General features: G+C 46.3%; 2 protein-coding genes across 4 annotated transcripts in view; one reads left to right on the top strand and one right to left on the bottom strand.

The window, feature by feature from the left end:
• Positions 1-8,274, bottom strand: part of TRIP12 (thyroid hormone receptor interactor 12) — a 203,614-nt gene extending 195,340 nt beyond the window's left edge. Inside the window, exon 1 of the mRNA XM_068280504.1 lies at positions 7,682-8,274. The gene's annotated coding sequence lies outside the window, so the exon portion shown is untranslated. The remainder of the gene's footprint in view (positions 1-7,681) is intronic.
• The window catches only part of FBXO36 (F-box protein 36), a 90,499-nt gene continuing 76,757 nt past the window's right edge, over positions 7,866-21,607 (top strand). Inside the window, exon 1 of one of the 3 annotated variants that reach the window (XM_068280503.1) lies at positions 7,866-7,931. In XM_068280503.1, coding sequence (XP_068136604.1) covers positions 7,908-7,931 — 24 coding nt within the window. In that variant the 5' untranslated portion in view covers positions 7,866-7,907. Of the gene's footprint in view, positions 7,932-8,294; positions 8,430-8,461; positions 8,540-21,607 lie in introns of those variants that run through there. The other 2 variants (XM_068280501.1, XM_068280502.1) reach the window with 2 other exon arrangements.

Here is a 21,607-nt window from a genome sequence, read left to right as displayed (position 1 = left end):
TGATCCCTTCCAGTTCTGACAATAATTTTGTCAGAACTGAAATATACCAGTTGCTATCAAATTATATATCAGCAGCTGTCAGTTACAACCAAAGGTGCCCATACACTCGTCAGATTGGCAGCAGATAGATCATCAGATGCATTTCTTATCTATCTGATGCGTTTTTAGAACATTTTTTACCAGGATAGAATTCCAATAGATTTCAGTTTGAAATCTATTGAAATTCGATCTGATGGCATTTTTTTGCCATCAGATTTCCATTACGGCCAATGCAAACTGATAAGCAATCTCATCAGATCGACCTAAATTTTCCACCCTGCCAGTTCGATGGAAATCCATCGAAATCGGCCATCGGTCGATTGGCCAACCAATTTGCGATCGATTCGGATTGATCGTCCAGAAAATCGGCTGAGTGTATGGGCCCCTTAATGCCCATGTTTCCCTATGGCTCACAATTTAAAGAGACACTGAAGCGAAAAAAAATTATGATATTATGATTTGTATGTGTAGTACAGCTAAGAAATAAAACATTAAGATCAGATACAATAATTGTTTCCAGTACAGGAAGAGTTAAGAAACTCCAGTTATCTCTATGCAAAAAAGCAATTAAGCTCTACGACTTTCAAAGTCGTGGAGAGGGCTGTTATCTGACTTTTATTATCTCAACTGTTCCTGGACTATTTACTTTTCCTCTGCTAGAGGAGAGGTCATTACTTCACAGACTGCTCTGAAAGAATAATTTTGAATGCTGAGTGTTGTGTAATCTGCACATATTATAGAATAATGCAATGTTAGAAAAAACACTATATACCTGAAAATAAAAGTATGAGAATATCTTCTTTGCTGCTAATCTTCTAGTAATTATTCATAGTACACAACCAATTCATTATATCATATTTTTTTTTCTGCTTCAGTGTCTCTTTAAACAGTGTGCTGACCAGGAAACGTATGCGGTAATGACCATTTTCAAAATGGAGGACAGAGAACGCTATCGATCATAGTGGACAAATGGGACGCAGGAAGAGAGAGAGTGATAAGCAGACTACATGGGAGGTAAGTAAGACCTGTGTATGGCTATTTTGACTTTTTATTGTCAATTCAGGTTCTCTTTAAAGGGGAATGAAACTGGACTAGGCTGTAGGATGTATGGCTTTGTTGCTTTTCGGGAGGGAGAAGGACCGATGAAGCGGGTCAGGAGTGGGTTCACATAGTAGGGCAAGTGGGGAGGACAATGCTCTCATCCAGCATTTGCCCAAATCAATTCCTTGGGATAGCCACTGTCCAATGCATATGAGGGCATCGAGAGTCGCAGTGCATATGCTAGATTATCAGCAGATGCCGTTGCTAGCAGCTGCTTCAGTCGAGTGTCATCTAGAATGTGTACGAAGCATAAAGAAAAGAAAAACCTCTACGGGATACTTACCTCGGAAGGGAGAAGCCTCTGTGTCCTAATGAGGCTTCCCCCGCCCTGGCAATCCAGAGCTAGATGCCCCCAAGTGTCAGACTGGTAAATATTTACCTACAGAAATCCAGCGCAGTGCTCTGGCGGAAATAGATTCCGGTGGTGGCCACTCTACTGCACAGTCGCGAGTCACCTGCACAGTAGAGAGCACCCGATCGGGCTCAGCAATTTCCGCCAGAGAGGAGAGCCCCTTCTGCGCCTGCGCTGGAGCTGGGGAGGGTAAATATTGCAGGCGCTACTGCCCCTGTGCCACTGCAGACTTGTCAGGCTTTGATGCAAGAGAATTGATGCAATTCTCTGACATTTACTGTCAGATGAATTATTTCCAACATGTCCGATCAGATTTCCGATCAATTTTTCGTTCACTTCTATAAAAAAAAATAATTTGAAAAATGTATCGTCAGACTGGACCTGTTGGAAATAATAAGCCAATAAATCTGTAAGAAAATTGTATTTAACTTAGGCCTGGTATACACCATGCAATTTTCACTTCAGATCCTACCCAAGCAAGAGACCAGATCACTATTCAGATCTAATGCTGGGCATAAACGGCTTGTTTTTGCCACTCGATTCCCCCATTCGATCGTTGCCGCTCGATTCTGCAGTCAATTCTCTTTTCAGCTCGTTTTTCTTATTTTTCCATTCACTACTATCACAAATCGAGCGGCAAAATGATCAGGCAAGAGATCGGACATGTCGGAAATGATCAAGCCATCTAAATGGCTCAAAAAACAGACCGTGTATTTCCAGCATTACATCCAGATATAGAAGAAAGCTAGCATGCACATATGCTTTTTTTTTTCTTCTTCAAATTTTGCTCATTTTACCAATTGGATATAGATTGAAAAAGAATCCAGAGGAAAAATACGACCTAAATCAGACAAACACACAGACCAACGGCCGGTATTTTGATCAATATTTTCTAGCTTGTCCGATCTACTTCTGTTCTGTATAGGATTTTACCAAATCCAATCATTAGCTCAAGTGAAAAATGCGTGCATGCCAGGCTTAAATCTAGGTTATACCTGAAGTACAATATTAGGAACTAGTAGTCCTAAAGCCCCATCTACACGATACAATTCTTTGTGCGATTCGATTAAGATTCTATTTACGATCCGATTAAATCCGACATGTCCGATCGGGATCCAATTCAAATTTGATTTGCCATAGTTTTGCAATGGCAAATCAAACTGAATCCCAATCGGACATGTCGGATTTAATCAGATCATAAACAGAATCGTAATTGAATCGCACAAAGAATTGTATCGTGTAGATTGGGCTTAAGCCCATTTAAAAACAGACTCTAGGTCTGTCTCACCGCTGCATGTTACTGCGCATGTGCACACACACCCGCCCGGCTCCCTGGCCCCACCCTCCTGTCCGTGCTGCGCAGTAGCAAAAAAATAAAATAAAAAAAAACACCTTAAAGGACTTACGAGGTCAAAAATCGTAATTTTGATCTTTACCTGTTTGAATCCATAGGTGTGTTCCAATGTGCCCTCCGTTCTATTCCGCCTCAAAAGTATCCTTTATATTCCCCCCAGCAGGGGTCGTCTCCTATGCCACATTCAAGATGGCCGCCGCAAAGATCCGCGGCTGCGCAGTACGCATAGCGGAGAGTGCGGCTGCGCAGCTCTCCGCCCTCGTCCAGCCGCGTACTCGCTGTTAGCATCCTCCTACTGTGACAGCGGGCGCGCTCACAGCGAGAGAGGAAAGCTGCGCAGCCGCACTCTCCGCCATGCATACTGCGCAGCCGCGGATCTTTGCGGCGGCCATCTTGAATGTGGCATAGGAGACGACCCGTGCTGTGGGGTCGGGTCGCAGCCTGGGGGGGGGGGGGGAATATAAAGGATACTTTTGAGGCAGAATAGAACGGACGGCGCATTGGAACACACCTATGGATTCAAATATTAAACAGGTAAAGATCAAAATTATGGTTTTTGACCTCGTAAGTCCTAAAAAAAAAAAAAAAAAAAACTATAAAACTATATAGGATCAGTTTACCAGCGCAACCAGATTTCAGCTGATCAATGAAACAAAAAATTTTAACTGATTGCTGTGGGCAGCTGCTCCACGGTTCCACTTTTTTTTGCCTGCGTTAATAAATCAGCTTCATTTTTTTTCCAGTCTGGTTAGCTAGGTGTGTTTTACTGCTTTACGTGGATTTCAGTACTAGGTTCCCTTCAATGCACATGTTAGAGTGCAACATAGCAGTAAAATAATTTCCCCATCATATCACTCACAAAAGCAGTTGGGCCCTTATCACACAGTGTTCTTCTGCCAATGTCCTCAAAATATCCAGAACAAGAACATTTAAAACCAGGAAAAGACAAAGCAATGTCATTTATAACGCTATAGTATTGTGTGTACAATAATCAGCAGAGTCACGTCAGTGCCATGAAAGGCAAAGCAGTGACCCTGTGACACAACGAGACAAGACAGCCCCTTTCTCTAAACCTTCCTCTGCACATAAACATTGTCCTACGCTGCAAGCAAGCTCAAGGCACTGAGGAGATTGTGAAGTGGGATTTAATCTAGTATAGCACCTATAACATCACCAGGCCAAATCCTTCAGTAAGAACAATAACAGGAAGCTGCCTATGACAAAGAGCCCGACTCCTCAGATACCCCTAAGTGGGTGCAGGACCCAGCGAGAGGGGAACGTAGCAAATCTCGTATGACTAAGCACATCAAAAACAAAGGGAATGGGTTATTTCATGTCTTAACAGGATCAGCACTGAATCTAAGAACGCTATACTGTATTATGTTGAAAAGCATTTGTAAAAAACCCAGATATGCCCATATTAAACATGACTGACAAAACAGTATATCATCTTTTTCAAACCTGTACATTTTCAGAATATGAGCTCTCTTTGTTGTCATGTGTGATAAGTCATACAACATAACACTCATGACAGATTATGAACATCATGTTGTAAGGAGAAAACAGATGTAATATAATCAAACCTCAACCAGTACAAAACCTCCGCTTTGCTACTAACAGTATTCTGAGGTTCCCAATCGAATTCCCATTGAAACCAATCACAGTCGATCAATGTAGTTTGCTTAATAAAATTACAGCTCAAAATGAACACATCTGTCTGTTGTTGGTTGAGACCACTGCACTGTCTATACCTCACAAGGACACGGGAAAATGCAAGTAAACCTGTATGAAATACACAGGCATCTTAAAAAAAAAGTGCATTGTTATTTAATGTAATTTGCTATAAAATAAGAGCGGAAGCTCACATACGAGTAAGGGCCCATTTACACTATACGCGGAGCGGTCATCGCATCCAAACCGCCGTTAAGTCAATGCAACTGTTTCCATTAAAGCAAATTATTGTTCGCGATGCAATACGGCCAAAAATATGGATAGCATGCTGCAGTTTCCCGCAGCACGCATCCGAGTCCCATAAGGATAGTATTGGGCAGCGCCGCATGGAACCACCCGTGGCCGTCTGCGGTGTGATGGTCGCACCACGGCAAGTGGAAACGGTTAAGGATACTATATACAGCTATTATACAAAAAAACAAAAAAATATAAAAAATAAAAAAAAGTTCCATGGGAATAAAAACATGTAATCATGTTCCTGTAGGACACTGTAAATCACAAATTTTAAAAAATGGTATCCACAACAGGGCTTCCTTTTCACAACCACTGGCTTAATTATTAATACAACAACAAGATAAAGCAGAGTCCACGTAGGCCTACGTATTAAATTATCTCAAAACTTAAAGGCTTGAAGGAAAAAGGAAGGCCCAAGAGAACGCTGAACTTGCACTGCCTGTCCTAAATTAATAATATCTATCTACATACACATACATACAGCACATACAGCACCTGCTAACATCACGATCCTAATTCAATGCACTATAATTGTGAACTCTGCTTTTATGTAAACTGCATACAAGCACTATTCTGGTCATACAAGCCCGCCTTTTAAGAAGCCCTATGGGGGTAATCCTGACAGCAAGCGTTGTGTATAGTCCAGGATGGACCCAATATGAAGCTGGTCCAATGGAACGGTCTGCAAGTACCCAGCATCAGCTAGAAGTCACATCTGAAAAAGGAACAGTGCAAGGATATCCTAAAAGGCTTATTCCAATAACTGAATTATGCACCAATGACATCAGTAAGACTAAAGCCCAATCTACACTATACGATTCTTTGTACAATTTGATTACGAATCTATTTACGATCTGATTAAATCCAGCATGTCCGATCAGGATTCAATTCAATTTGACATTGCAAAACAATGGCAAATCGAACTGAATCGAATCCTGATCGGACATGCTGGATTTAATCGGATCGTAAATAGAATCGTACAAAGAATCGTATCGTGTAGATTGGGCTTAAAGGTGCCCATACACTCGTCAGATTGGCAGCAGATAGATAAGAAATGCATCTGATGATCTATCTGTTGTGTTTTTAGAACATTTTTTACTAGGATAGAATTCCAATAGATTTCAGTTTGAAATTCGATCTAATGGCATTTTTTTTGCCATCAGATTTCCATTAGGGCCAATGCAAAATGATAAGCAATCTCATCAGATCGACCTAGATTTTCCACCCTGCCAGTTCGATGGAAATCCATCGAAATCGGCCGTCGATCGGCCAACCGATTTGGCCAGAAAATCGGCTGAGTGTATGGGCCTCTTAATCCTTTAACTGTGGTGAGGTCATTAGCAGTCTCCTATGTGGATTGTCAACTGGTTCCTATGAAGCGGATCCTAATAATACGAACTGTGAGGGATCACCAAGATTCTATGAGACAGTGGGAAGTGTGATTGAGAACCTACCTATGATCTGCGTTGGGGGCAACCTTGATAAATGCGATTTTAAGAAATCAGAAATGATCTTCTCTAGGGCAGGAACAGTGCTGGAACCAGCAATGGTGCCTTAAGCAAGGTTCACACTTCAGCCGGATCTCCAACGGCCAGCGGGAGCCGACGGTGTAGTGTCCACTCCAACCACAGGCTATATGGGAAACATATCCACTGGTCCAGGAATGATCGCAAACCACACAAGAGTGCATTCCGCTGACCGCAATACATCCGCTGCAGACTGACAAGTGTGAACAAATCCTATTAATAAATAGGATTTCATTTATTCTCAAAAGGCATAAAAAAGTCAGTTTGTGCACCATAGTGGAAACCAGGCCTGTGGGGTTGCATTTATACCCTGAGGCTTATTCAGATAACAGTCACTGTAAAGCCCTCTCTACACCATACGATTCCAGGCGCGATCGATCAAATTCAATTGGATTGAATTCGATTAGAACGATTAAATCCGACATGTTAGATCAGGATTCGATCGAGTGATTGATTTTGGCTACTTTTCAATGCAAGTCAATCACATGATCGATCGAATCCTGATCAGACATATCAGATTTATTAGCTCTAATCGAATTCGATCAATCTCACGTGGAATTGAATGGTGTAGAAGGGGCTTAAGGACCAAGCACAGATATATGTGGGTAAATCGAACTCCAGGCTATGAAGACCAAGCATTGAGCTCTTCTGAAAACAGGGACAGTGAGGGCCCAGCACTGAGCTACTATCAGCTTGATCCAGATACAAGTGACTGCAAGGGCAAGCAATGAAAGAGAAACTGTAAAAGCCTAACAAAGATCTCCTATGGGGCTCCTACGAATAAAGGGGACATAAAAATTAACCTGCTAAAATGAAGTGCTATGAGGGTGGTACAGATAAAACGGTGCTATGGAGTCTCAGCCATTAACTTCTAGCAGCTGCATCTGAAATATATACTTGGGAGAGCAAGCAAAGATCTCCTACGAGGCCGAACGTACTAACAGACGCTGAGAAGGCCCTGCAATGATTTCCTATAAGGCTGTATCTAATAACAGACGTTAAGAAAGGCCTACCAACGAGCTCCAATGAAGGTGATCCAGATAACAGGGAGTCAGGGCCCCGCAATGATCTTCAATGAGGCTAGATCTAATAACAGACGTGTGAGAGCGCAGCTAGAAGGCAGATCCCTGATAGCAGATGCAGTGTTTATGCAGTGGACTCTGGGCCTAGGCAAGCTAGGGGGAGCTGTGTACAGCTGGAACTTCCTACATGGCAGCAGAGTGCTATTGTATAGCGCTGTGTACAATGCCTACATGTGTTATGGTGCCACACTGGCCTTCCTGACACACAGGAATACTCCTACACCACAGGACAGAGCAGCCCTCTGAGGCCCTCCCCGGGTACCTCTTGTTTCCGCCGCACTCCCCCCGGTGTCTCCGCGTCACTCCGGCTCCTTCTCACCGATCAGCTGAGGACGCGCGGCACCAGATCCCTCCGCGCACTACTTTACCGCACAGGATCCTTCCGCAGCAGCAGCTACTTCATCTTTCTAGTCCACGGATACATTGTATCCCTCCGCGGACTACTTTGCCAAAAGGGGGAAACGCAGATTCACCAGGTCAGCTGCCGTATGTCTCACCCTGCACAGGAACAGGTTAATACGGTCTCTCGCACTCTGTGGACGGTGCGGTCAGTGAATCTGTAGTCCGTTCGCTGAGGGCAATTCGCTTTTTATGTAATGGCTCTTTTACTGTCGTCGGTTTCTCTAAGGAAGGGATGTTGGGCAGAGGAGCCGCTCCCCATAGAACCCCTCCGGGGGTTGGCTTGCACTCGGTTTATTCTCGCCGGGGTCACCCTGCCGGCCGGACTGTTACTACACGCTGTGCTGCTCTGTGAGTTCCTAGGACGAAATGTTAGATGTCCACTGCTTATTGTTCAGGGATGTATGCGAAGCGGAGGGATCTCTTGGGCTAGTCTCCGCCTACTGCGCGTAGGGATTCCTCAGGGAAGGTGTAATCCGCCCTGGTCGCCTTGGTAACCGCTTGAGCGTCTAAAGATGGCGGCGATGTTGCCGGAGATCCTGTTTGAGGGTAACGGGCAAGCCCCGGCTCCGAGCAAAGACTTCTATCAGCTGCTGGTCAGCCGCAGTGAGGTCAGTGCTGATCGCCTCGCTGTGCGACGGGGGCTGCTGCGAGATGTACAGCGTATGTAATGCAATGCAGGGGGCGGAGCGCAGTGCGCACTCGGTCGGCTAATGCAGAGGTAGGGAATATGGGATGCGACTAGCCTGGGTCAGAGTGGAAATTATAAACGTTGTGCGTTGATGACGGTGATTTATTAACAAAAAAAAAAATCACAAAGCAGTGAAAAATAAACAAAACTATTTTTATGCTTATTTTGTCAAAGTAGAACAACCATTCTTAAAGAGAGGGGGCTTTCAACACTTTTTGTCATCAAAACACTTTGAAGGAAACGTGAAATGACTAAAAAGAAAGTGTTTCATTTACCTGTGCCTGCACCATCCTGGAACGATCCTCTGATCCATCGGCGTGGCTAAGTTTCGTTACCGCCGACTTGCAAGTCGACGGCCACTGCGCCTGCGCAGCACTCGCCGCGCATGTCCTCATTCGCACTCCCGTTGATGGGAGCATCCTGCGCAGGCGCAGTACGAAGGTTTCTCTTACTGCACCTGCACAGGTCTCCTAGCGACGGAAGCTTGAACGAAGACACACGACCATCGACTTGCAAGTGGGCAGCAACAAAACTTAGCCGCAGAGGATCGTTCCAGGACGGTATGGGCAGAGGGCGGCTGCAGGGGGCTGGCGGAAGCCCCGGGAAAGTGAAACTCTTATTTGAAATCATTTCAGGTTTCCTTTAAGGTGCCCATTAAAACAGACCTGAATTCAGAACTTCCTCTCTGTTCTAAAAGATAAAGCAACAGCATAATAACCTTTAGAGAACAACATTTCTTTGCTACAGCTGATACACATCCTGCAATAAATGTGCAGTTTGTCTACTTCCTGCTTTCATGGAAGCTGACATATTGTTAACATCCTGTGTTTAACTATTAACGCTCTGCCGTGGCAGTCAGCTGACACAGCTCAGGGATCAAATTATAACTTGTGGTTAGTCACAGAGGATAGGGAATTCGGCTAAACTCTAAATACATACAAGGTGCGCTTCTCTGTGCTTTCCTTTTGTCCTGTGCAAGAGTTCAGGACCAACGGTACAATATTTCCTGCAGATGCAATCATACGATCAACTTTTTACTATCAAATTGTACAGAAATCCCGCAGTATGTGGAGAAAATCGACATGAAATGATTGTATGGTGATTGAAATACAGAATTTTGTAGATTGGAACATTGGATTTTATGGTCTTATCTTAAGTGAAAATTGCCCTAATCGACCTGTATATGGGAGCAATTAATAATTGCCTACCGACTACATATGATCCAGCAAATATCGCATCTACAGGAAATTTTGTACTGTTAATGGGACCTTTATTTGCATAGACAGTTTGGAGTCAGACACTGAAACAATTCACATCTGCTTAATCACATCAATTAGCTAGACTGGCTGAAAGGACCAATATAGCGATAAAAACGAAGCAGTGAAAATCTGTCTCTGGTTTTGGACAAATCCATCTTCTTTATTTCTTATTCTTTTCAAAAGCATTCCCTGTTTGGCAGTTGCTAAGTGTAACTGGCAAAATAGTGTGCAAGCAAGTAGGGGGGCTGGCTAGTCTCTTACTATTTTGGCACTTATGCTGGGAATACACGGTTCGTTTTTGCCTTCGTTTAAACCTTCGTTTCGATTGTGCCTTTTGTCCTTTTCGATCCCGAAATAATCGGTCATACGGTTAATATCACCACCCACGGTTTCGTTTTTTTTTTTCGATTCTGATGGTTTCGTTTTTCCAATGATCGAAGGCTGCAAAGAAACGAAACGAAAATCCCTTTTTACAGGGACGGACTAGCATAAACGAATATATAATCGATCTGAACAGCCATCAAGCCTACCAATGGCTCGATTAGATGGATAAAGAGAGATAATATCAAACATGTTCGATCACTAGTCGTTCGTTTTTGGGGTCTATTAATCAAAACTATAATGAGATTATGACTATTTTCACATACGTTTTCAACACTCGATTCGTTTACCGAACGAATCGAAGGTTTAAACGAAGGCAAAAACGAACCGTGTATTCCCAGCATTAGACTAGCAACTGCTGTTGAGGAAATGCTTTTGAAAACAAAGAAAACCCTCAGAATCCCCTATGAGGAGATGGACTAGTCCAAAACTCATCAGATCTTTCAGATTTTAACTTCTTACTTATTTTTTTCTCTCGCTATAGTGGTCCTCGAAGTGAATGAGTTATTTTTACTGCTCTTCGTTAGAAGAACTGAAAAAGTTGCTCTGCGGGAGCGATGACATCTCAAGACAAGACACAGAAAATTTATATTGCACTTTTTTCTTGGCGGACTCAAAGTAGCAGAATTGCAGTCACTTTAAAGGGGTTCTGTGGACCTTTAAAAAAATAAAAACTGACATTTACGTGGGGCTTCTTTCACGCCTCCGGTCCTGGTCCAATTATTCCTCTGATGCTACTGCAGCCGTGCCCATGCACGTCTCCGGGAGCTTACTGCGCAAGGCACAGTTCAAGAAAACCTCGTACTGCGCAGTAAGCTCCCGGAGACGCAAGCAGGAGCGAGCACTATTTGTCTAGTCAGACGAATAATTGGGCGGGGAATGGGGGATCGTAGGAGGACGGTGCGGTACATGACAGCTGCAGGGGATCGATAGAAGCCCCAAGTAAGTGTCAGTTTTTTTTTTTTTTTTAAAGATCCACAGAACCCTATTAAGGCGTGCTGCACGGGTGACCAGGATCATTACCGAAGCCTTGCCCAAAGACTCCTCACTGTTTTACGAACTGGCTTGAGCCAGGATTTGAACCCTTGTCAAAGGCTCAAATCCCACATCAAAGGCAACAGTCGTGTAAAACTTGTCAATTCTTGTAAGGCAAAAGTGTTTTTATAAAAGCAGCATTTATCATACTTCGTATCACTGTACAGAGTGCAACGTCAACATCAAGGGTCAATAATAACAACAACACACACAGTATATTACAACAAAATCTAAACTAACTACATACAGAAATGCAGTTTTTGTGTTTCAGCAGACAATCAGTTAAATCAGTGGCAATCTGGGCACATTTAGCTCAACCAAGCCGCATGCACTGCTCTACAGAAATGGCAGGAGAAGCAACAGGCTCCCCACAGCACTTTGTAGAGAAAGAAACCTGTCCAAAACTTCTGTCACAACACACTGCTTGGCATAATAGTATTGTCGGCCATGCAGAAGGTGGGGGCACCTATGTGCATCCTAATGCAAGTGTAAGGGAGCCAGACCACGCTGACTAGTGTTGGATCCGTGGCTGTAAGCAGAGTACTCTTTTGTGTTGTCCGTGATTTTTCCAGAGGAGTGGATGCGTTTCCCATATAGCTATGATTAAAACGTATCTGCCCTGTGCACCAACTGGACCATCGGAGATCACTCTATACCGCTCGCTTCCACTGGCTGTTCACGGTACGTATGGCTCAAGTGGGAACCGAGCTTAATTCTCACTGCAGTCTGACATTTTTTTCCCCTGTGCAGTTAAGACAGTTTAGAAATTAAAGGACACCTGAACTGAGAGGGATTTGGAGGCTGCTAAAAGAGCATAGTTCCTATGTCAATAAGGTTCTTGATCTCTGAAGGGTAGAGGCCTGCGTGGGGCCAATTTCTCAGACCCGCACCCAAACCATCCCCCCCCCCGCTACCCACACCCGACCCACGACCCGCTTTCTGGTGAATTTGATACTCGCCCCCAACTCGCAGCCCGCTTTCTGGTGAATTTGATACCCGCACCCGACCCGCAACCTGCTTTTTCCATTTTCTTCTTAAGCACACGTTTAAAGTAACATTGGGAAGCTGTAAAGTAAATAAAACCTATTGTTATACACAAACCAAAACCAGAGAAGTGTTTTAAAGATTTTTTATTTCTCTTATTTAAAGAGGAACTGTCGCGAAAATCTTAAAGCAGTAGAATCAGCCATATTATTCCAGGGAAAAAACACATATATAAGTAGATTAATATTTGATCTACTTACATAACACATGTATTGTACTGTCCGCGTTTTGATTTCAGTGAATGTTATATAGTAAATGACGAGAATTATGTTCCTGGTGGGGGCCATGTCTTTTGCCCACAGTTAAGGCTAACTCGTGATGTCATTTCTGCCCTTTACTTTTTTTCTTGTCTCCTCCAATCGCTGAGTCACCCCAGCCTTGCTTGTAAACACAAGTGATTAGGGGATCAGGTTTCAGATAAGCAGCAGGCAGGGAAATAAAGGGAAGAGGAGGAATATATTATAGATATAAAGAACCCCCAGCATGCAATTCTTTGGCACCGACTACTAAAGAGCCAGTGCTCCTCAGGTATATGATAAGTCCAAATCATAACAGCAGAAAACGTTTTGAAAGTTTTGAATGCAGGATTAGCATCTTTATCACTTAATACACTCAGACCAGTTGCTGTTGAAATTTGATTTTTATGATGACGATAACGCTTTAAAGGGAAGGTTCAGGGACTATCCCAAAAAAATAAAAATCCCTATCCACTTACCTGGGGCTTCCTCCGTGACAGGCAGGAGGTGCCCTCGGCGCCGCTCCGCAGGCTCCCGGTGGGCCGGTGGTCTCCGGTGGCGCGCCCGACCTGGCCAGGCCGGCGGCCAGGTCGGGCTTCTTGTGTTGGACGGAGCAACTGCCATTCACTAAGTGCTTTTAAAAATAAAGAAAACCCTGAGAACCCTCTTATGAGAAGATGGGCTAGTCCAAAATCTGTAGGTAATGATAGAGTTCTACTTTTTATTGTAAGTGACAGGAACATAGGAGAAAGGTAATTTATGGCTCATTTTACTCTGGGAGAAATGTACTTCTTATTTGTATGTGTTTTAAATTTTAAGATTTTCGCAACAGTTCCTCTTTAAATCAATAAAAACCAAGACGTAACAGTCCTATTCAAACAACAAATAGCAGCGCAGAGCATCCACATTCCTGTTCCTGTCTGCTTTAGGCTGCTCCCCATCTACACCACATCTAGCAGATTTATCACAACCAAAAGAAAAAAAAGCAGCACACACATTAATTGTTTCACTTTTGCAATCGTTTTCCCTTTATTTTGCATGTGCTTGTGTTGATACATCTGCCCCATTGTCTTGTACCCGTCTGATAATAAAATCCTGTATTTAATTATTCTTGTCATATGCAGCAAACACATACCTCTGTGTGCTAGATGGCTGTGGATGCAGCTACACTGTCTGTCAGCAGATCTTGTCACATGTGGCATGTGCTTCTCTATCTGCCATGTGCTTCTCTGCCTCCCTCCTCCCACCAGCTTTATGGCCCGTACTCACGGGCTGCAAATGTTGCCTGTCACCAGCACACGTGAGCGTGTGGGCGACAGGCCGGCGACAGCTTCTCGCCAGGTCCCTCCGCGTACACACGCGGAAGAGGGACCAGCGGCGAGGCGGAAGCTGTCGCCGACGTTCCTCCTCCCCCCGCCGGAAGCTCCATTTGATACAATGGAGGTTGCTGTCGCTAGTCCGCGTACTCACGCGGACTAGCGACAGTTGCGGGGGAGGTGCGGCGGCGACTGTCGCCATGCGATTGAAACTTTCAATCGCATGGCGACATGAGCGGCGGGCGACAGTTCGGGGTGCGCGCGCGTGCGACGGCCCATACTCACGGGCGACCTGTCGCCGCAACACGCGCGCGCCGCGTGTTGAGGCGACAAAAGTCCCTCGTGAGTATGGGCCATTAGAGAACATGCCAGAACATTCTCTAGCTCTTGTCCTTTCATATATCCCCAGTCACTAATAGACAGAGCTTTCCTATCACACCTTTTCCTCTAACAGAGCATGCCCCAGTGATTTCTGGTCATCTATGAAAAGCACATCTTCAATCTCACACTGGCATGTTCCCAGTTATATGCACTAGTATGGGGGAGGGGAGGTCTCAGCTTGAGAGCAGGAAGGAGTCTGCTGGCATTAAAGATGAGAAGCAGTAAACAAGTCAGCAAGCAAGTATTCTGATCCCAGCATTCATCACAGATTTTGGGATGGCAAAAGATACAGAACTGTCTTATGCTTGCTTTGACTACCCGCCACAACCTGACCCGCACCAGCAGCTCACTACCCATGACCCGACCCACACCCACAGCTCGAATCGATTCAGGTACCCGACCCGATGCAGGCCTCTACTGTAGGGTCCACAGGCTCCATTTAGAACCATAGGGATGCAAGTTTGAGAAGAATTTTCTACGCCTAAACATCTCAGGTGGGGTAATCTCTGTAGATCCCCAAATGGTCTCAGACATTTTTGACTGACCTGCTCCTTCTGACAGTAAGTTATCCAGAGGTTTATTGGATTTGCCAATGTCTATCAAAAATGTATTAAAGCAAACCTGAACTGCAATAATACATAACAATTAAACATATGGTAGGCCAAAGCACTTACTGCTGCTCGTTGCCTTTTGGTTCCCTCCTGCACCCTGTTCTGCAAACTTTTCCATTTACAAGTTTACCAGAGAGAAAACAAGTGCATTTCAACTGGGCATACTTTGAGTGTCACATGATCACCCCTGACTGATCCACCCACCAGCTTCATCCAGACAGGAAAAGATAAGGGGAAAAAATGCAATGTTGAAATCATATTTGGCCCAAAGAACTTTGCCTCTTTACAGGGTTTATATTGACTTGTCTGTGTGATTGCTGTTAGAATTTACATTCTTCACTTTTAAGTTTAATACTTTAATTGGGCTTTAATTGATGGCTCAATTGCAAGACATGGCTGCCTTAAGGTGGCCATACATCTATCGATTTTGTGACCCTATCGACCATCCATTTTGATCATTTTATTGAATCGGATAAAGAAACGGTGCCGCAACAAGCATACCCAATCAACAATGCAACCAAATTCAGGCCAAAATCGGTCTATTGTATCAATCAAGCAAGCTAGAAAATCTATGGTCGAACGGGTACTGGGTGGTACGTTGTGCTATTTTGCACCAAACACGACAGAACCCCCAGCTGCTGTCCCCCCAAATATTTATGTGCAACCCCATATTAACAATCTCTCACCTGTGCAGTTGTGGTGAGTTTCTTGATCTCCCTTCTATTTTATTAACTTCTCACTTTGCAATGTATTGATTTATTTTATTCACCTTTTTGCTGAAGTCCGTCTTTAATGTAGTGTGCCCAGTCTACTTATCTCTCACCAGAATGCTGCCAGCCACATCAGAAATGCCACAGTCAGTGGATGTGCAGCTGCATCTACCACCCAAATGTAGATAGTTTTTCATGGTTTAGCTTGTGTAATGCTAAAAACTAGAGACCATTTAAAGAGAACCCGAGGTGTGTTTAAAGAATGTTATCTGCATACAGAGGCTGGATCTGCCTATACAGCCCAGCCTCTGTTGCTATCCCAAACCCCACTAAGGTCCCCCTGCACTCTGCAATCCCTCATAAATCACAGCCGTGCTGTGAGGCTGTGTTTACATCTGTAGTGTCAGTCTCAGCTGCTCCCCCGCCTCCTGCATAGCTCCGGTCCCTACCCACATCCCTTCCCTTCCAATCAGCAGGGAGGGAAGGGATGCAGGCGGGGACTGGAGTTCTGCAGGAGGCGGGGAGAGCAGCAGACTGACACTATAGAGATAAACACAGCCAGCTCTGACAAGCTGTTTGTCAGCAGCGTGGCTGTGATTTATGAGGGATTGCAGAGTGCAGGGGGACCTTAGGGGGGTTTGGGATAGCAACAGAGGCTGGGCAGTATAGGCAGATCCAGCCTCGGTATGCAGATAACATTCTTTAAACACACCTCGGGTTCTCTTTAAAGCAAATATTTCCAAGCACTTAAGCTGGCCATACACTGGCCCGATTTGCCGCCGATTCGACAGCAGATTCGATCACTGGGATCGAATCTGCTGCCAATCGTTTGCGCTAAACGCACCCGCCGATCCGATTTCCTCCCGAAACGCACTCGCCGTGCGGGTTACTTCCGTCGATCGCCCGCGGGTAGGGAGCGCGCCGCTAGCGGCGGCCGATCCGATACAGTTATACATTACCTGATGCTGGCTCCCGGGCATCTTCTCCGCGTCTTCTCCGCATCTTCTCCGCGCTTCTCTCTTGCTTCCATCCCAGCATACATTAACTTCCTGTGTCACTCCAGTGACCAGGAAGTTCAAATAGAGGGCGCTCTATTTGAACTTCCTGGTCACGGAGTGACACAGTGTACGCTGGGATGCGGTGCGGGGTGCAGCGCGGAGAAGAGGACCCAGAGCCAGCTTCAGGTAATGTATGAGGGGGGGGGGGGGGCAGGCGGCAGCGGTGGCTCCACAGATTGTGATCGGTTTCAGGCTGAAATCGAATCACAATCTGTTTGCAGTAAAGGCAGCCATACGATCCCTCTCTGATCAGATTCGATCAGATAGGGATCTGTCAGCTGGTCGATCTAATGGCAAATCGACCAGTGTATGACTACCTTTATTGTCAGCTGCGCATACGCTATGTTTTCCATTTAACATCTGCTGCGGGTGTGTTGAGCAAGGTAACTTGTGTTCAGGGTTAATGGCCATGACGGGCAGCTGTAAAATGTTTCTTTTTTCTCCCTCTCTGCACACCCCCCATTAGGAAACCTGTCATAGGCATTCACAGGATGACTTACTGTACAATGAGTTTTTGGGCTCTCAGCCACTATGTGTAGGGTTAAAAGTGCTAGGTTAAGTCTCATTGGTAAGGACAGAACTAATGCAGACAGGGTTATTTCAGGCTTTGGTCATTCCAATGTTAGGTCATAGAGTCAGCTGCACACATATGAAGCATGTCGCCCAGGAGAGATCTGAACTCTCAATCCCTTGGGCAGAGTTGACACTGTACAGACCTGTCACTAGCCTGCAGGCTAGCAAAGTATTCTGTTGCTATAAGATAGGGGTGGATTGCCAACAGAGTGGCGCGAAAGTGAGTGGTAAGAACAGTGCTCTCGGCCAAATCAATTCACCAGGCTGATCACTGGCCAAGTCATTGGGCCGCCTAAGAGGACATGTAGCTGCCAGGTGCTGACATTTAGATGCACTTGATTAATTGATCATAAGCAAGTGTGACCACCTCTGTAAAAGCAGAAGTTCTGGCAGTTTTCTGGAGTAGAGCATTAAGGTATGTGATAACATATTGGCAAGGAAGACAGACATCAGCAATAATCTCAAACAAGCAATTGTTGCTACCCATAAATCTGGTAAGGGTTATGAGGCCATTCCCAAGCAATTTGAACTCCATCATCCTACAATGAGAAAAATTATTCACAAGTGGAAAAAATTCTCTGGATTGGACTTCTTAGCTAATTCACATCAAGGTTAGACTATCCAGTGCTCAGAGAAATAAAAGTAAAAAAAAAAGCTTGTTTCTAGAATGTGCAAACAATCTTATAACTTGTATAGATATAACTTGTCAGGATAGTGATGACAAGTTCAACGGGTCGTTATTTCTCTAGGTGGGAGCTGAATGAACCAGGTTTTACATCATAGGCCTCGATTCATAAAAGTGCTGTCGGTAAGGTAAATGCGTGCGGGGAAACACCGCTGTCGGTATTTCAGCCTTCTGGGTGGTCATTCATAAAAATGTTTCTAGTTGTGATAGGAGTGCGGAGATATCCCGCTGTAGGCTAGCGTTAGGCTGTCGGTAGGCATGCGGAAACAGGAGAAGCTGGCCGAGTCCCTCCGTGCGGTGTTCTCTCTGCTGCTGCTTGGGAGGTCTGTCCCATTCACTGCAATGCATTCCGCACACTTCTCGCCACATCAGAGGTAGTGGTAATCTCGTCTGCATACCGCTTCCTCTAATCTTTATGAATTGACATTTTGTTACTTTTGTTAAAGAGACTCTGTAACATTAAAAAGATCCCCTGGGGGGTACTCACCTCGGGTGGGGGAAGCCTCCGGATCCTAATGAGGCTTCCCACGCCGTCCTCTGTCCCACGGGGGTCTCGCCGCAGCCCTCCGAACAGCCGGCGACTGTGCCGACTGTCAGTTCAATATTTACCTTTGCTGGCTCCAGCGGGGGCGCTGTGGCGGCTTTCCGTTCCGAACTACACGGAAATACCCGATCTCATTCGGGTCCGCTCTACTGCGCAGGCGCAGGACACTTGCGCCTGCGCAGTAGAGCGGACCCGACGGCGATCGGGTATTTCCGTGTAGTTCGGAGCCGACAGCCGTCAGAGCGCCTGCGCAGGAGCCAGGATGGTAAATATTGACGTCACCGCTGCACGGACTTCACGGAGGGCTGCAGCGAGACCCCTGACGGATGGAGGACGGCGTGGGAAGCCTCATTAGGATCCAGAGGCTTCCCCCACCCGAGGTGAGTACCCCCCAGGGGATCTTTTCATGTTACAGTTCCTCTTTAAAGGAATACTTAAGGCAAAAAAAAAAATGAGATTTACTCACCCGGGGCATCCCTCAGCCCCCCGATGCTGGATGGTGCCCTCGCAGCCCCGCTCCGATCGTCCTGTCCCCGCCGGCGGCTACTTCCGGTTCGGCGACAGCCGCCGACAGGCTGGGAACGCGGCTGATTTTCCGCGTTCCCAGCCGCTGCTATCACTCTCTATGCTGCTATAGCGTATATATACGCTATAGCAGCATAGAGAGTGATAGCAGCGGCTGGGAACGCGGAAAATCAGCCGCGTTCCCAGCCTGTCGGCGGCTGTCGCCGAACCGGAAGTAGCCGCCGGCGGGGACAGGACGATCGGAGCGGGGCTGCGAGGGCACCATCCAGCTTCGGGGGGCTGAGGGATGCCCCGGGTGAGTAAATCTCATTTTTTTTTTTTTGCCTTAAGTATTCCTTTAAGATAATCACCGCACAAAGCGGTGATGTATCGCTTTTCTCAGGAATGTCAGCTTTTCATGCGGAAAAAGCCTTTATGAATACAGATTTTGCTATGTGGTCGGTAAAGTGAGCTGTTTTCAGCATTTCCGCATGCGGGAATGCTTTATGAATCGAGGCCATACACTTCACACTTAAAATGTCAGCACTTATAATAAAACGATAAGAATATGAGAGTTCAGAAAGATTGTATTTACCATTACTATGACGTAAAATGAATTATGTCAAACTATTATTCTCTCTTTCAGGTATGCTTTTAAAGGGATACTGTAGGGGGGTCGGGGGAAAATGAGTTGAACTTACCCAGGGATTCTAACGGTCCCCCGCAGACATCCTGTGCCCGTGCAGCCACTCCCCAATGCTCCGGCCCCGCCTCCCGTTCACTTCTAGAATTTCAGACTTTAACCACTTACCGACCGCCGTATTGACAATTGGCGGCCGGGACGTGGACCCCGCAAGGACCGCCGTATTGACAAATGGCAGCGGTCCTTGTAGGGGCATGGGCGGAGCGATCGCGTCATCCGTGACGCGATCCTCTGCCGCCGCCGCCTGGATCCGCTCACCTACCGCAACATCCCGCCAGCCATACGGAAGCGCCGGCGGGATGTTAACCCGACGATCGCCGCATACAAAGGGTATAATACACTTTGTAATGTTTACAAAGTGTATTATACAGGCTGCCTCCTGCCCTGGTGGTCCCAGTGTCTGAGGGACCACCAGGGCAGGCTGCAGCCACCCTAGTCTGCACCAAGCACACTGATTTCCCCCCCCCCTGCCCCCTGATCGCCCACAGCACCCCTCAGACCCCCCCCTGCCCACCCCCCAGACCCATGTTTACACCCAATCACCCCCCTAATCACCCATCAATTACTTCCCTGTCACTATCTGTCAACGCTATTTTTTTTTTATCCCCCCCCCCTGCCCCCTGCTCCCTCCTGATCACCCCCCCACCCCTCAGATTCTCCCCAGACCACTCCGCCCCCATGTACTGTATGCATCTATCCCCCTGATCACCTGTCAATCACCCATCAATCACCCCCTGTCACTGCCACCCATCAATCAGCCCCTAACCTGCCCCTTGCGGGCAATCTGATCACCCACCCACACCAATAGATCGCCCGCAGATCCGACATCAGATCACCACCCAAGCGCAGTGTTTACATCTATTCTCTCCTCTAAACACCCACTAACACCCATCAATCACACCCTATCACCACCTGTCACTGTTACCCATCAGATCAGACCCTAATCTGCCCCTTGCGGGCACCCAATCACCCGCCTACACGCTCAGATTGCCCTCAGAACCCCCCTTATCAATTCGCCAGTGCATTAGTTACATCTGTTCTTCCCTGTAATAACCCACTGATCACCTGTCAATCACCCATCAATCACCCCCTGTCACTGCCACCCATCAATCACCCCCTGTCACTGCCACCCATCAATCAGCCCCTAACCTGCCCCTTGTGGTAGGCCTGAACGATTTTAGGAAAAAATTGAATTGAGCTATTTCTGTCCAAAATTACTATTTCGATTCGATTCACGATTTACTTCAAATCAAGCTTTGTCCCCCCACCCCACCCTTTGTGCCTGTCCCCCCTCTGTCCCCGTCTCTCATTGTGCCCCCTTTGCCTCTTCATGCCTCCTCTGGGTCTCTCTCTTGCCTCCTTTGTGTCTCTGTGCCCACTCTGTTTCTCTCTGTGCCCCCTCTTTGTCTCTCTTTGTGCCCCCTCTGTGTCTCCTGTGTCTCTCTCTCTGTGCCTCCTCTGTCCCCCAAGCTGCATCAGTACTAGGGCTGCACAATTTTACGTAAAAATTGAAATTGCCATTTTTCTCTCATAAATTGCGATTTCGATTTTTTTTCACGATTTTTTTTTCAAAACAAGCTTTAGCGGGGGGCGGGGTCAGTGTCTGTCACTGTCAGGTTGATGGCAGGGGGCTGAACGACAAGACCTAGTCTAGCTCGTATGAGGGCAGCGAAGGGGGGTGGAGCCTAGCTATAGCTATTGCTGTGCATTCGCATTGCATTTCAGGCAATGCACATTTATGAAGCCTGAAGCCCTCTATGATGACCCCTGGGCTTGAACACTGTGCGGCGTACAGGACTCGGCTTATGAGCCGGGCAGCGGGGGGCGGATCCACGTGCCGAGGAGAGCCGCAGAAGCAGTGCATATTCCAAGATGTTAATGAGCCGGGCAGCAGGGGGCGGGCGAGTCCAGTCCAGAGCGGCACACAGTTTCACCAATCGCTGGATAGCGATGGTATGACGGCAGCGGTAGGCTGAGCTGTACAGAGCGTACAGCTCCGCCTACCACCTCCGTCATTCCATTGCTATCCAGCGATTGAAGAAGCTGTGTGCCACTCTG

Source organism: Hyperolius riggenbachi, chromosome 4, assembly GCF_040937935.1.
Source record: "Hyperolius riggenbachi isolate aHypRig1 chromosome 4, aHypRig1.pri, whole genome shotgun sequence".
Lineage (NCBI taxonomy): Eukaryota > Metazoa > Chordata > Amphibia > Anura > Hyperoliidae > Hyperolius > Hyperolius riggenbachi.
Note: the sequence above shows the minus strand (reverse complement) of the source record. Positions and strands in the feature narration are given on the sequence as shown.